Source organism: Cyclopterus lumpus, chromosome 15 (genome assembly GCF_009769545.1).
Source record: "Cyclopterus lumpus isolate fCycLum1 chromosome 15, fCycLum1.pri, whole genome shotgun sequence".
Taxonomy (NCBI): domain Eukaryota; kingdom Metazoa; phylum Chordata; class Actinopteri; order Perciformes; family Cyclopteridae; genus Cyclopterus; species Cyclopterus lumpus.
The window spans coordinates 21,014,943-21,028,612 of NC_046980.1; the positions used below are offsets into that span (position 1 = coordinate 21,014,943).

Here is a 13,670-nt window from a genome sequence, read left to right on the forward strand (position 1 = left end):
TCTCTCTCAGAAATTCTCTTTTTCCAGCCTGTTATCTAGTGGGCCGGGGGCCACGTTTTGGTTCTCCGCATTGATTTTAATATCGCATAAAGTGACTTCAGAGTGCTTTAGACAAAACGGCGTTGGTGGCAACAATCGGTGGCGTTTCTGAGTGTCGTGTGTGTGTGTGTGTGTGTGTGTGTGTGTGTGTGTGTGTGTCGTGCGTGTCTGGCGATCAGCCACAGCTCCTCTTTCCTATTCACCCTCTTCTGTTGTTGTTGTTTTTTTGTTTTTTTTTAACCGTTGTTGATTTCCTAATGTGTCATCCATCCCCATGGTAACCACAGTGAGGTCATCATGATCCACCAGTCAATGCGAGGCAAAAGTGCCGAGTGCCTCCACACCAGGTAAACCCGGCCATTCACGACACGTTGTTTACATTGTGGGGTTTTTGGGGTCAGTTGTAGTTTTCGACAGATTTTGTCTCTTATTTGTCCAAAAATAATAAGAAAAACAAGCTAAACTGAAAATAATAGATATGTAATGTTATTTCCAATGTATAAAGTCATTAAAAAAATGAAAGTAGAATTGTTAACTGGACTTAAAAGACCGCCGATAGAAGAAAAACAACAGTTAATTTTCCATCTATCAATACTCTTCCACTTCCCTACTCTCTCTGCGGCTCTCTAACACAAGTCCATTTGTTTCTACTGACGATGTAAATCTCAAAAAACTAGTTAGGAAATATACGTTGAATACAAAAAGAAAAAGAAAAGCCAGACGACTTACCGCTGGGCGTTGTAGTGTTCGGCACACACCACTCAAAACAGGAGGGGAAAAAAAACGTGCATTTGTCGGGGGACTATTTTCAGCTGCGGATTAATACACATTCGGTGCTCCGGTGAGCATTTGTGTCAGTTTTTGGTCTTTTCATGTGGCTTGTTGACAGCAAGAAAAATATATAGACTATATCACTGACGTGACTTCCCCCACCGTTTTGGGAAATGCCAGGAAAGTAGCGTGTGTTGGAATAAGCAAACATTTTTTACATTTTTTTTAATGTAATGGGAGGAACTGCTGTACTGCTGCCTCAGAGCCACAAGAGGGCACTACAGGACCATGCTTGCATTATTCCGGCAGCTCCTGTCTCTACACATCTGCTCCAATAAAAACAAATATACAGTTGGACACATCAAGACTTTTACTGTCATTCATAATTTGCTCGTCACATGGAGGAGGCGCTTTTAAAGCTCAGAGACGGCTTTTGACGCTTGTGTGCTGGAATTGAATTTTCTTGCACTGCAAAAAAAATATATACAATAATTTAAAAAAAACACTCCGAGCTTAGCCAGTGATTTTGCGAGGAATTTTGCGCTGTTTTCACACAGACGAATAAAATAAAATATAATACAAAATAATTTAAAAAACTGAATAAATCGGCTGACGAGCGAAACACATCTTAAAATAAGCTTAATTCAGGACGACGCATTACATAAAATCACTGGATAAGTTGGCACCTCTTTTTTTCTCTTCCTCTTTCACCCATTCCTCCTTCTTCCTACTTCCGTCGGCTGCATGCATGCAAACATCAGGAGATCTCCTAGGCCCAATAGCACTCTGCCCCCTAAGATGCCCCTTTTGTTCGATGGCACCCACAAACATGCAAACAGGTAAGTCCCCAAGTCAGGGTTCAGGGTTCAGGGTTCAGGGTTCAGCACGCTTCAAACAAACAACGAGTCTTTCTCTGTATTCAATTTATTCTGGGAAGAGAAGACATTACAAAAAATACAATACATCAGTGTAGTATTCAGACTAGTGGACAGACGACATTCAAAATATACATTTATTTTGTCTATTTCCATCCTTAGATTTGTTTTATATTCACCAAAAGTTAGTCTCATCCAGGAAGCTTGTGACACAAAAACAAATCATTATTTTTAATGTTTGTAACAGTATTTTCTAAGCGATAAAAAGAAAAATCCCTCTTTTATGTCGACAAAATGAAACAAGCATTTCAAATGTTTACATTTCTGTTCTGGAAATGTTTGCAAATTAGCACTTTTTGTTATCCCACATTTGCATATTCAAAAATACATTTTCAGAAAAAAAGTGTTATACTGAAAGTAACTGTCTCAATGCAAATACTCAATTTGGGAAGTTTCTTGGCACAATCTATGCCATAGTGCAATAGTTATAGTAAAAACCCTTGAGAGACAACTTCAAACGCTGAGCCAAGGTCCTGTTTCAGGAAGTAGCAGAAAGGTCTTTGAACACATCGATAAACCATTCGACACACTTTATTGAAGCATCCTGAGGCCTTCACGCATCTCGTGGTGCCAGTGTGATCCAGTTTATTTTTTTCAACCTGTTGCGAAGCACATAATCCTTTTTTTATCGTAGTAAATGTTGATCCTCTCCGATATTAGAGCGAGTATTTGTGTGAGTATCTTCTCCGGAGCTTCCCCTTTTTTTCCCGTTCTGAGCTTTTCTTTTGTTTCGCATGCTGTTTTTTTTGTGTTTTTAAAAAAAAAAATTGATCATCCCTGTGACTAGTTCCTCGCTGCTTGCATGCCGAACGATAAGCTCTTTCGCGGGGTCGCGCGTGGTCGTGGCAACGCGCAGCGCCATCACGACACACCGCGTCGTAATGTTCACAGACAAGGTGGCCGTTAGGTAAGACACACACACGCACGCACACACACACACACACACACACACGCACACACACACACACACACACACACACACACACACACACGTGTCAGTGCGCACAGACTGTAACGAATGGTTTGCCACAAAAAGTGCACAGAGGATTCCATCCTTTGCAATCAGCAAAACACAGGTTTCCACTCCCACCCCATCTCCATGACAACCAAGACAACTTGCAGACACTCCGCATCCATATACGCCAGCCAGTCGTGGTTTAGTTCTCAGTCTAGCATTAGGATTTTTGGGAATCTAACCTGGACCTTCTTTTAAACCTTTTTTTTTTTTTTCTTCTGTTTGTCCATTGTTTTTTCTCTCTGTGTTTGTGTCTGTCCTGTCTCCTTTTCCTCCTCCTCCTCCTCCTCCTCCTCCTCCTCTTCCTCCTCCTCTCCATCTCCATTGGATTGGCATGTTGTGCTGTGGTGCCTCTAGTGATCTGCAGCCTTCTCTGGACAGGGTTAGGAGCGCTAGCGCCACCTGTCTGACTCCAGACTATCACGCCCCCTCATCAGAGACTGAAAGGTACCAGCCTCTGTCCCTCCCACCCCCCACCCTCCTCTCTCTCCTGTAGTGCTCCAGTAGTCTCTTATCCTCTACCTTTCCTGGTCTTTGTAGTTCTTTCCCCTCTGATTGGTCCCAGCTGAAGATGACCCTCACTCTAACTAAGACCCCTCCGATGTGCACCACTCTCTTATTCTATTATGTTTCCCTGCAGCTCCCATGTTTTGCCACAATCCTCAAGCTTTGTATGAAGGTGCAACAATTTTCTAAAACTGACACACAGGTGGATTCGTCGGCGAGGATCCTTAATAATACTTGCATGAGTTCAAGTGCTCAACTCCAGCAATATTTGACCAGATTTCCTCATTTATTTAATGTATTCACATCACGAGACGCCTTCGCTGACACCCCACCGACAGAAGCAGTGCACCTCTTCTCGTACACCTTGCTTAATCTCAAAATAAAATCACCCTGCTTAGTTTCACGCAGTCGCGGCTCGAGTGGAATCAACCCTTCAACCGCTCAAGTATCTAATTTGCTAGCTTTTTTTTTTTAATAATAGCTAATGCTGCTTGATCCTGGGATTTCTGCTGCCAGGGCTGCTTTCTTGCTTCACCATACCCAGAATGTAATCAAATACCTTGAAAGTAATTATGTTGGAATGTATTCAAGTCTATTTTAGGAGGACACTCACATGCTATATGTACGTTGAAAGAGTCGTGGGTCCCTGTAAACATTCATCCTGTCCACTCTTGGTCTTGAGTGGGACCGCAGTGTAAAAAGACGAGGGTCCAAAATACTCTCCTCCTTCCGTGCACCTTCATCCTGGATGTCGCGTGCAGATTTATTGTCGGTATTTTGTTGGCAACAAATCTAAAAAAATAACTAGAAGGGGTGAGACCTCCGCCAAGGCTGAATGTGAACGATTATTGGCGCGACCGCCCTGTGGTACCGGATATGCTCTAAAATGTATGTTCTTCCACCACGTTGTGTGACCATCGGGGCAGCGTTCCTTCAGTAATCCCGCTCCCTTTTGGCGAAAGTATACTTTAAAAAAAAAAATGTAAACCCCGTTATTGTAGCTCAGGTGTTCTGTTGCCCCCCAAGTTACCAGGAAATACGTGCGCCTATTAATACCCATGGAATAGCGTGGCTTTCTGATTTTCTAATGGTTTGTTGATTTGGTCATATGGGTGATGTATTTTGTATGTGTACACATAGAAAATCTTTGTCCCATTCCCTGCCCCGGAGACGTCCGGCAAGCCCCAGGATTCTTATCCAACATGCGTCCCCCGAAGATGACAGGTACCCGTTTGTGGACCCCCCCCCCCCCCCCCCCTCCTCTTAGAGCTTGACTAATGCCTTAAAATCTGATGCCATTATTAACCAAACCCCGAAAATGTTTTGTTGAAGGAATTGTCACCAATTCCCAAGTCCTCACCCCCCCCAACCCCCTAAGCTAGCTACAATACTCTTTGGGCCTTCTTGGGTTCTGGCAGACGTCAAGCTCTACCGCATATCTGCAGCTAGCGCTGATCTCTCTGCTGAGTTGCGATGTCTCTGATTAGCTGGTCGAGATCTTGCAACCTAAACTATTCCAACTCTTTGTAATCTGGTGAAAGTGAGTGACTTTATCTTGCATCACGAGGAACGAGCTCAATTCTGATTTATGTTATCCAAATTTAGTACAAAAGGAGAGATTCTCAAATGCCTTTAAAGAAAACAGTGCAACATTTTGGGAAAATACCCCTTTTTTTTTCTCGCTTACTTTGCTCACTGTTAGATGAGATAATGTACTCATAATTGTCCTCTTGAATATGAAGTTATGGTGGTTAGCTTAGCGTAGCATTAAGATTCGTAACTAGCCTGGCTCTGCCACAAGGGACAAATTATTAAATGAGACATAACTGAAGCCCACAGCGGTTTTACCCCCTATATCATATCTTAATGCTACGCTACGCTAATATATCTTAACTTTAGCTTCACGGTTAACAACGATATGGGTCTGGTATCAATCTTCTCATCAATCCTATATCCCTAAATGGTTTAAACTTGCTCATACCTGACATTTGTATTACCTTGAAACCAATAATGGAAGCAATTGCAACTGCAGGGTTTCACTCTATTTCATTTTATTTTTGACAAAAAAACAAAACAAGATAAAATCACAAGCTAATCCTGACTATGTTTTTCGATTCAGCCTCTTATCGCTATGCCTTCATTTCTGGTTTGTGGCCAATGAGCTGGACACAGTGAGAGTGAACATGGTGTACAAAGTAGAACTTCCCCGCCGAGGCCAGTTCTGCTTTGTTTGGGTCCGTGTCGCTCACATTGTGTAACGGGTCGCTTGTATGGTTTCTCAGCTTGTGGGTGGTGTCTTTCTGGTTTTGTAATTTGTTGCAGAATTGTAGCGGTAGTTTTTTTTTCCATCCCTGGTTGTGGTTGTTGGTGCAGAGGTTTTTTTTTTTGCTGTTGCTTTTCCTCTCCTTCCAGTCAACCGGTTTGTTCCCTTCTGAAATGAGTAGTTAGAGCTGGTTGTGTTGTGAAAGCCGGCCTCCTTTATTTCGCTTCCCTGCAGCCTTTCCGAGTGCACTTTTTCGTTCTGGGACTCGCCATCTGCTGCTTCTGTGTGCTCGCCTTCTCAGTCTTTAAGAAGTCTCTCTCTTTTTTCAAGGCAAAGTGCTCAGCAGTGAATTCACGATGTCCATAAATTCATACCAGAAGTGTGACTGTGTGTGTGTGTGTGTGTGTGTGTGTGTGTGTGTGAATATGGATGCTACTTCCTTCTCAAGAGACTTTAATTCACCTCAGTACAAAGAAGAGGTACACAAACAACAACTACACACACACATACCAGATGAAGCATGAGTGTGTGACACCCCTTATTCATACCACAATCACACCATTCATCACAGCATGCCCCCTATTTCCTGTTTTCCGGATGGTAAACGTATACGGCCGATGACAAACCTCTGACAACGCCAGGCTGCTCTAAATCTAAACGATGTCTCATCCTCCGTCGTGCTCTCTTCCATCCTCTCATCCATCCATCCATCCATCCATGTTTTTCTTTCTTTTGCGTATTGTTCACTTTTACCCATCCACCATTCTCCAGGCAGCCTCGGACCCTGGAGACACCCGAGTGTCACGCTCTTGGCAGGAAGCTCCCAGACAGTGGCAGGTAAGGCATGTACTGCAGGCTCAGCACATGTCAAACAGTAGTGTACGAGTTCAGCGACGGAAGCTGGAGATTACGTGACTTTGGTAGCTTTTCAAACCCCACTCCGCCATCTTTTGTTTTTTTACCATTACAGGGGGGATGTGAAATGTTCACTGTGCTTCTCTGCAATGTAGCTAATGATAACATATATGTAGCTTGAGGCATTACGTTTATATTTAGTTCATACCTGGATGAATTCCAACAAATTACGGCCATTGGTGTTGTGACCGTCTTAACTTTCTCTACAGCCTTGGTTTCTAGCAACCAGAGGTGACGCGAGAGGGTGGAGCTAAGTGCTGACTAAGAGATTTGTAGGCGCCCAAAACGGTTTCAATTAACTGTGAAGGGTTTAAAGTTTTAAGACCAAAAACAGAGACAGCTATCAGAGCGGACAACGCCGTGGTGGCAACCTGTCAATCACAAGGTAGCCCCGTTCTAAAGAATACGTTGGTTTATGGTCTGTTTGTCTCTAAATGGGCCATCATTTACTAAATGAACATCACGCTGTATTGAAGAAGACTTGAAACTAGAGATTGAGACCATAAACTCATTTTTACAATGTTTACTGAGGGAATACATCAAGACAGAAGTAGAGTCATTTTTATAGACTTCTATACAACCAGAGTAGTCGCCCCCTGGTGGAAAGGAGAGAATGCAGCATTAACACATGAAGCATAGACTTCTATACAACCAGAGGAGTTGCCCCCTGGTGGCCAGGAGAGAGAATGCAGCATTAACACATGAAGCATAGACTTCTATACAACCAGAGGAGTTGCCCCCTGGTGGCCAGGAGAGAGAATGCAGCTTTAACACATGAAGCATAGACTTCTATACAACCAGAGGAGTCGCCCCCTGGTGGTCAGTCGAGAGAGTGCAGCGTTAACACATGAAGCATAGACTTCTATACAACCAGAGGAGTTGCCCCCTGGTGGCCAGGAGAGAGAATGCAGCATTAACACATGAAGCATAGACTTCTATACAACCAGAGGAGTTGCCCCCTGGTGGCCAGGAGAGAGAATGCAGCTTTAACACATGAAGCATAGACTTCTATACAACCAGAGGAGTCGCCCCCTGGTGGTCAGTCGAGAGAGTGCAGCGTTAACACATGAAGCATAGACTTCTATACAACCTGAATGTCGCCCCCTGGTGGTCAGTAGAGAGAATGCAGCTTTAACACATGAAGGATGGACTTCTATACAACCAGAGGAGTCGCCCCCTGGTGGTCAGGAGAGAGAATGCAGCTTTAACACATGAAGCATAGACTTCTATACAACCAGGAGTTGCCCCCTGGTGGTCAGTATGCAGGTTTAAGGCACTTCTGCATTGGCTTCACTTTTCAGACCCAGTGGTTGCCGCCTGGTCAATGCTAACGTGCTGGTGTTTAGCAGAGATAATGTTTATTATGTTCTGAGCATGTTAAATGCTAACTTTTGCGAATTACAATAGCCCCACACCAAAAGTACAGTTTATGATGATGGGAATGTCATCCGTTTTTTGTCACAGTATGTTAAGTATTGGGCAAATTAAAAAGTTGATCTGGTGGCAGTGTTATGTAAAATATACTGTTAGAATTCATCCTCAATTGTACAAAAAAATTATGGTTATCCATCCAATAGTTTAACTTGAATGTCACATGGTTTGGATTACCTTGTTTTATTTATTTGTATTATTTTTCTTTTTCTTTCCTCTCCATTTTCCCTTGACCCCCATCTTTCTTCCCACTTTTTTTTTGTTCACACACGCTGCTTCCACGCTGTGTTGCGGGGGCTTTGGGTTTGTATGGCACTCGTGTGTGTGTGTGTGTGTGTGTGTGTGTGTGTGTGTACGTACCAGAATCAAGCCCACCTCCATCTTAAGGGGCTCCAGAGGAAAGAAGGCCGTTGGTAAGGGGATTTCCCCAGAATGAGTGGCCCTTTAGACTAACCAGTCGAGGGCTGCTCTCTCACTCCCTCATGCGTTTACGTGTTTTCTGTGAGCCGTCTTTGTGTGTGTCTGTGTTGTGTACGTGTTGCTGAGGCAATAGCAAAGTAATTGTGGGTAGTTCAGGGTGAGATAGGAAACGGGTGTTCTAAATAACCCCTGGCCTCGGGTCTGTCGTGAGAGTGGATGACCAATGAATGGCTGTCTGCAGACGTGGTGGGATTTGTGCTTGAAGGCGTTCACCTTCTCCGTGCTCTCCCACCGTCTTAACCTTTATTTGCTGCTCTTCCTGCCACAGGATCCCTCGCCATCAACCCCTGAACGAGCTTCACTCTCTGAATCTTTCACCAAACTATTGTTGCTTTTCTTTCATTTCCAAGGCGGATCCTTTTCCACCCCTATAGCCACATTCTGTCGTTTCATTTAAAAAAAAAAAAAAGAAGATAAGATAAGAAATGTGGAATGACCGCTGGTTCCATTGGTTGTTGTTCTTGCTCAATTTCTTGTGTTTCTTCAGGTGAATTTCAGCAACTTTTGATGTCTGAAATGCTGCTGATGGGAATAAGATCAACTCCAGACATGTGAACTCCATGCTGCGAGTGACGACCGAAGCTGCAGTGTCACACACATATTGACTTTAATATCATTTTCTCTCTCTTCCTTTTTCATCCTTGCTTTTGCTCCCCCTCTCCCTCTCCGTACCCTTTCCTCACCATCACTACCATCTCGTGTCAGGGGCCACCTCCAAGGTGGTGCGTCTCTTTCCTCCTCAGTGACGTCTTCCTCCGCCCGCAGAGTGAGGCAACTCCCACAGCTTCCCCCCAAGAGCAGCACTGTAGAACAAGGTACGGACGCCTACTGGTTGTGTGTGGTAAACTGAAGTCCAGGTGAGGGGGGGATTTGTTCACCACCTTGTATGATCTTGGCTGATGCAGGGAAATTCAGATATCATTGTTATTATTATTATTATTATTATCTCTGCCTCAACCGGCTAGTTGGCTCGTGTTACCGCGTGACTTTGGTGAATATGAACGAACCCTCAAACACCAAAGTCATCTACTGTAGCAATACACCGAGTATGGATACATACCTCTGGCAAGGCCACTTTGAAACATCCCAACTATCCTTTACGGTGTCGGAACAGGCCAGCTGGAAGTCAACAGGGTATTTTCTCTCTACAATGTCAGGAGGGTTAATGTGCTGGGCACTTTGTTTTTGTTTTTGGGTCCCAACGCTGTTGCTTTCTGGAGCATCTGCTGGTTGCCTGGCAACCTCACAGTTGGAGACGAGACTCCGGGGAAGTCACTGCTCTCTGCCAAGAAATAGTCCGTGGAAAAAATAGAAAGTTGCGTAACTGTTGCTGCTATTTATTGAAATACACTCGCTGTGTGACCTGCAGATGAATCAATACACGGGTGGATCACCTATCCATGCTGAGTCAGTGTTAGTGTGTGCAGCTTTTCAGGACTCCATGTTTACGTCCCGCAAATAGGGTCAACTTGCAGTGCGGTGTCTAATTTAAGTGTGTGTGTGTGTGTGTGTGTATGTAGCCCTGGTAGCAGAGGAGTGCGTTCGTCAGCTCCAGATGAGGGTCCATTCCAACCGGGCATCAGCTGCCACCACCTCCAGCCAACAGGACCTGGACCGAGCCCTCAAGAATAAACGGGAGGTGGGCCACAGCTGTGTATTTATTGCATTTCTTTTTAATTTTTTTTGCGGGGGTGGCTTCAGAATGGAGCGGGACAATAAGGGTTTCCAGCCAGAGAGTAAGGGCCATAAAGTTGCTGAAGTGCATCGCAGTAAATTGCAAATTCATTTTTCCAAAACATGAGCAATACTTTGCATGTAAGACAGATTAGTAGGATTCATATTACAATAAGCGGTCTTGAGGCTACTTTAAAGGCCCTAAACACCATTTAAACAAAGGTGTTACTTATTTGCCTAACGAGACAGCTTGATATACCCTTTCCTATGTCTCCTTCGGGCCTTTTTTTCACTACACACATTTTGGAATTGGCATTGCAGGAAAGTCACTGGTTTCATAGATAAGCAAGGTTTTTTTTTTTTTTGCTTAGAAAGGTTCCACGCTGAGTGAAATGACCCGGAGGTGGCAGCCACGACAAGAGCCGGTCGAATTATCCGAACGCACAAATTCTTCAATGATCCCAACGCCTCTCGTCCCCGGACTGTTTCTCAGTTAAATATTCAATTCAATTCAGTTTATTTTGTATAGCCCAATATCACAAATTACAAATTTGCCTCAGAGGGCTTTACAATCTGTACACATACGACATCCCTGACCTTTGACCTCACATCGGATCAGGAAAAACTCCCCAAAAATAACCTTTGACAGGGAAAAAAGGGAAGAACTGTCCCCGGATGGACAGAAGCAATAGATGTCATGTGACCAGAATGAACAATGAAATATGTGTCTCGTTAGCTGCTAAGCGCTCAGCAACGGCCAGCAGCTAGCTGCTAACTGTGCGTATCGGAGTTCTTCTTTTGCTGAGCAAAACCGAAACAGTTGAGTTGCGCGTCGTTAAAAAAACCGAACAATGACCTGAAAAAATGCCGTCGAGCTGAGGGGCAACTGCAGTCGGGCCGATCATTCTCTCTCAGTGCGTGCTACCGTCTGCTAGCAAGCGCAGCGGTTTTTTAAGGATGTTTAGGCTTTCCGCCGAAAGCCTGTAACGCGTGGCGATTCGTTACATTCGCGAACATGCCGTTACCAAAGTATGCAAGTTACGTGACAAATAGATCAACGTATCCGTTTGTTGGGCCCGTCCATCTAACCCTCCCACCCGCCCCCGCTGTGTTTTGCCATTATACTTCCACGTTCAAGATTCCGCGAGAGAATAAACGGGAAAAAAATGTCAGCGTGTGGTATTTTCTCTGCGTCGTTCGTTGCTCTGAACGCTGGCTGAGACCGGCCTGTTGTGCGATGTGTGTTTCCCCCCCGCAGCTCTTCAAGGACCAGAGGCGGAGCAGCGAGAACGTCTCCCATAAGTCCTCGGACAGCGATGTCAGCGACGTGTCAGCCATCTCTCGAACCAGCAGTGCCTCTCGCATCAGTAGCACCAGCTACATGTCCATACAGTCAGAGAGACCCCGGGGACGCTTCAGGTACACACACACACACACACACACACACACACACACTTGATTTTTCCTCGTGTGTATCAATTAAGTTTATTATTTTCGATACATTGGGTCGCATAAATTCAACTTGACGCGTGATGATCGACAGGGCCATGCGCGCAACGGGCCGCCACATGATGAAGAGCACCAGCGTGAGCGGCGAGATCTACGGCATGGAGCACGCCGACGGCAGCCAATCGGACACGGCGCTCGGGAGCGGCATCAAGAAGCGGCGCTCGAGCCTCAGCCAGCGCGTCGTCGCCATCCTGCCGTCCAGACGCAGCCGCAGCACCTCGCAACTCAGCCAGACGGGTCAGGGGAACATCCACACCACACACACCTCACCAGAGGCCCCTTTTAATACCACCGCAATTATTTAGTGTAATTACTGTAAATACATAATGTGTTATGCTGCGCTGCGATTTATTGTTTGCCTTTGGAAGATGATGGAAAAAAACTAAAAGGGAAATATGAAATGTTGGTCAGTAAAGCTGAAGCAGCAGATTTAGCTGGAAAGACGATTAATTAATTAATGAAGATTATTTTTACGTGATTAGGGTATAACTGTAACCACGCTGACGGCATATGTTTTTGTTTTGTAGGAAAATTAGACAATTTGAATTTTCAGACAATTTTTTTTCATGCTATCTCGTAGTGGCTTTAAAGAGTAACAGTGGTGCACCCGGTGGAGATTGGGGGCGAAATGTAAAATATAAATAAAGTATGCATAGCCCGCGTTGACCTTTTAAAAATAAATGACAATAAGAGCTTATTTTGAATAAATTGCACTGTATGCACGTTGCACATGCTCAGTTCAGTGAGATGATCTCCGCTTGGCACAGAAACTAATATTTGAACATGTCTGCCAGATATATTTGTCAATAATAATAGTTATTATAATCTTATCGTATCTTTACACTTACATAGTCATCTTAATGGAGCTCTTAGGCCATGAACACAAACATGTATTTGGCACATTGTTGCCAGTTTTAACTTGAATCTCGGAGACCGTGCAGTCAAATGTGAAGAGCTGGTTTGAATCAAATGTTCAAAATGTTTTATTTTTATGTATTTGATGCATTTTGATCCAAACCGAAAACAACCGTAAATAGAGACTTCAGTAGGTCACTAACGCTGGAACGCATTTCAATCATTTCACCAGTGTTGCTGTTGTTTATGATGATGTTGTTGTTTATTGGCATTGTTGTTGTTGTGTGTTATTTCAGAGGCGGCGGGTAAGGCGGCGGAAAGACAGAAAGGTAAAGCAGTAGTTGAAAGACAGACAGTCAGACAGACAGGCAGACAGACAGAACAAAAGACACTCACTTCAGCTGATGCTTCTAAAGATACATAGTTGAGAAATGTTGTTGAATGATAAACCAAGCATGGTATTATGTTATGTAATATAGCAGGATTAAATACATTTATGAAGCAGCTGTTAAAGGTAACTTCTCTGATGTGTTTCTTTATGTTGTTGAAGAGTTAAATAATAAAGCCTCGCAATGCAAAGACACAGAGAGAAAGACACACACAGAGAGAGAGAGAGAGAGAAAGACACACACAGACAGAGAGAGAGAGAGAAAGACACACACAGACAGAGAGAGAGAGAGAAAGAGAGAAAGACACACACAGACAGAGAGAGAGAGAGAAAGACACACACAGACAGAGAGAGAGAGAGAAAGAGACGCACACAGAGAGAGAGAGACACAGAGAGACAGACACACACACAGAGAGAGAGAGAGACATAGAGACACACACATACAGAGAGAGAGAGACACACAGAGAGAGAGAGACAGAGACACACACATACAGAGAGAGAGAGACACACAGAGAGAGAGAGACACACAGAGAGACAGAGACACACACACACAGAGAGAGAGAGACACACAGAGAGAGAGAGACACACAGAGAGACAGAGACACACACACACAGAGAGAGAGAGACAGAGACACACACATACAGAGAGAGAGAGACACACAGAGAGAGAGAGACACACAGAGAGACAGACACACACAGAGAGAGAGAGACACAGAGAGAGAGAGACACAGAGAGACAGACACACACACAGATAGAGAGAGAGAGACACAGAGAGACAGACACACACACAGAGAGAGAGAAAGAGAAAGAGACGCACACAGAGAGACACAGAGAGAGAGAGAGAGAGAAAGTGTGTGAGAGAGAGAAAGAGACAGAGACACAAAGACAC

The 13,670-nt window shown here is 44.3% G+C and overlaps 1 protein-coding gene across 1 annotated transcript in view; it reads left to right on the plus strand.

The window, feature by feature from the left end:
* The window catches only part of LOC117743833 (regulating synaptic membrane exocytosis protein 1-like), an 82,009-nt gene that overhangs the window by 65,276 nt on the left and 3,063 nt on the right, over positions 1-13,670 (plus strand). Inside the window, exons 20-30 of the mRNA XM_034551723.1 lie at positions 327-386; positions 1,572-1,649; positions 3,118-3,207; positions 4,408-4,490; positions 5,952-6,009; positions 6,302-6,367; positions 9,062-9,171; positions 9,877-9,995; positions 11,289-11,449; positions 11,574-11,776; positions 12,691-12,723. Of these exons, the coding sequence (XP_034407614.1) occupies positions 327-386; positions 1,572-1,649; positions 3,118-3,207; positions 4,408-4,490; positions 5,952-6,009; positions 6,302-6,367; positions 9,062-9,171; positions 9,877-9,995; positions 11,289-11,449; positions 11,574-11,776; positions 12,691-12,723 (1,061 nt within the window). The remainder of the gene's footprint in view (positions 1-326; positions 387-1,571; positions 1,650-3,117; positions 3,208-4,407; positions 4,491-5,951; positions 6,010-6,301; positions 6,368-9,061; positions 9,172-9,876; positions 9,996-11,288; positions 11,450-11,573; positions 11,777-12,690; positions 12,724-13,670) is intronic.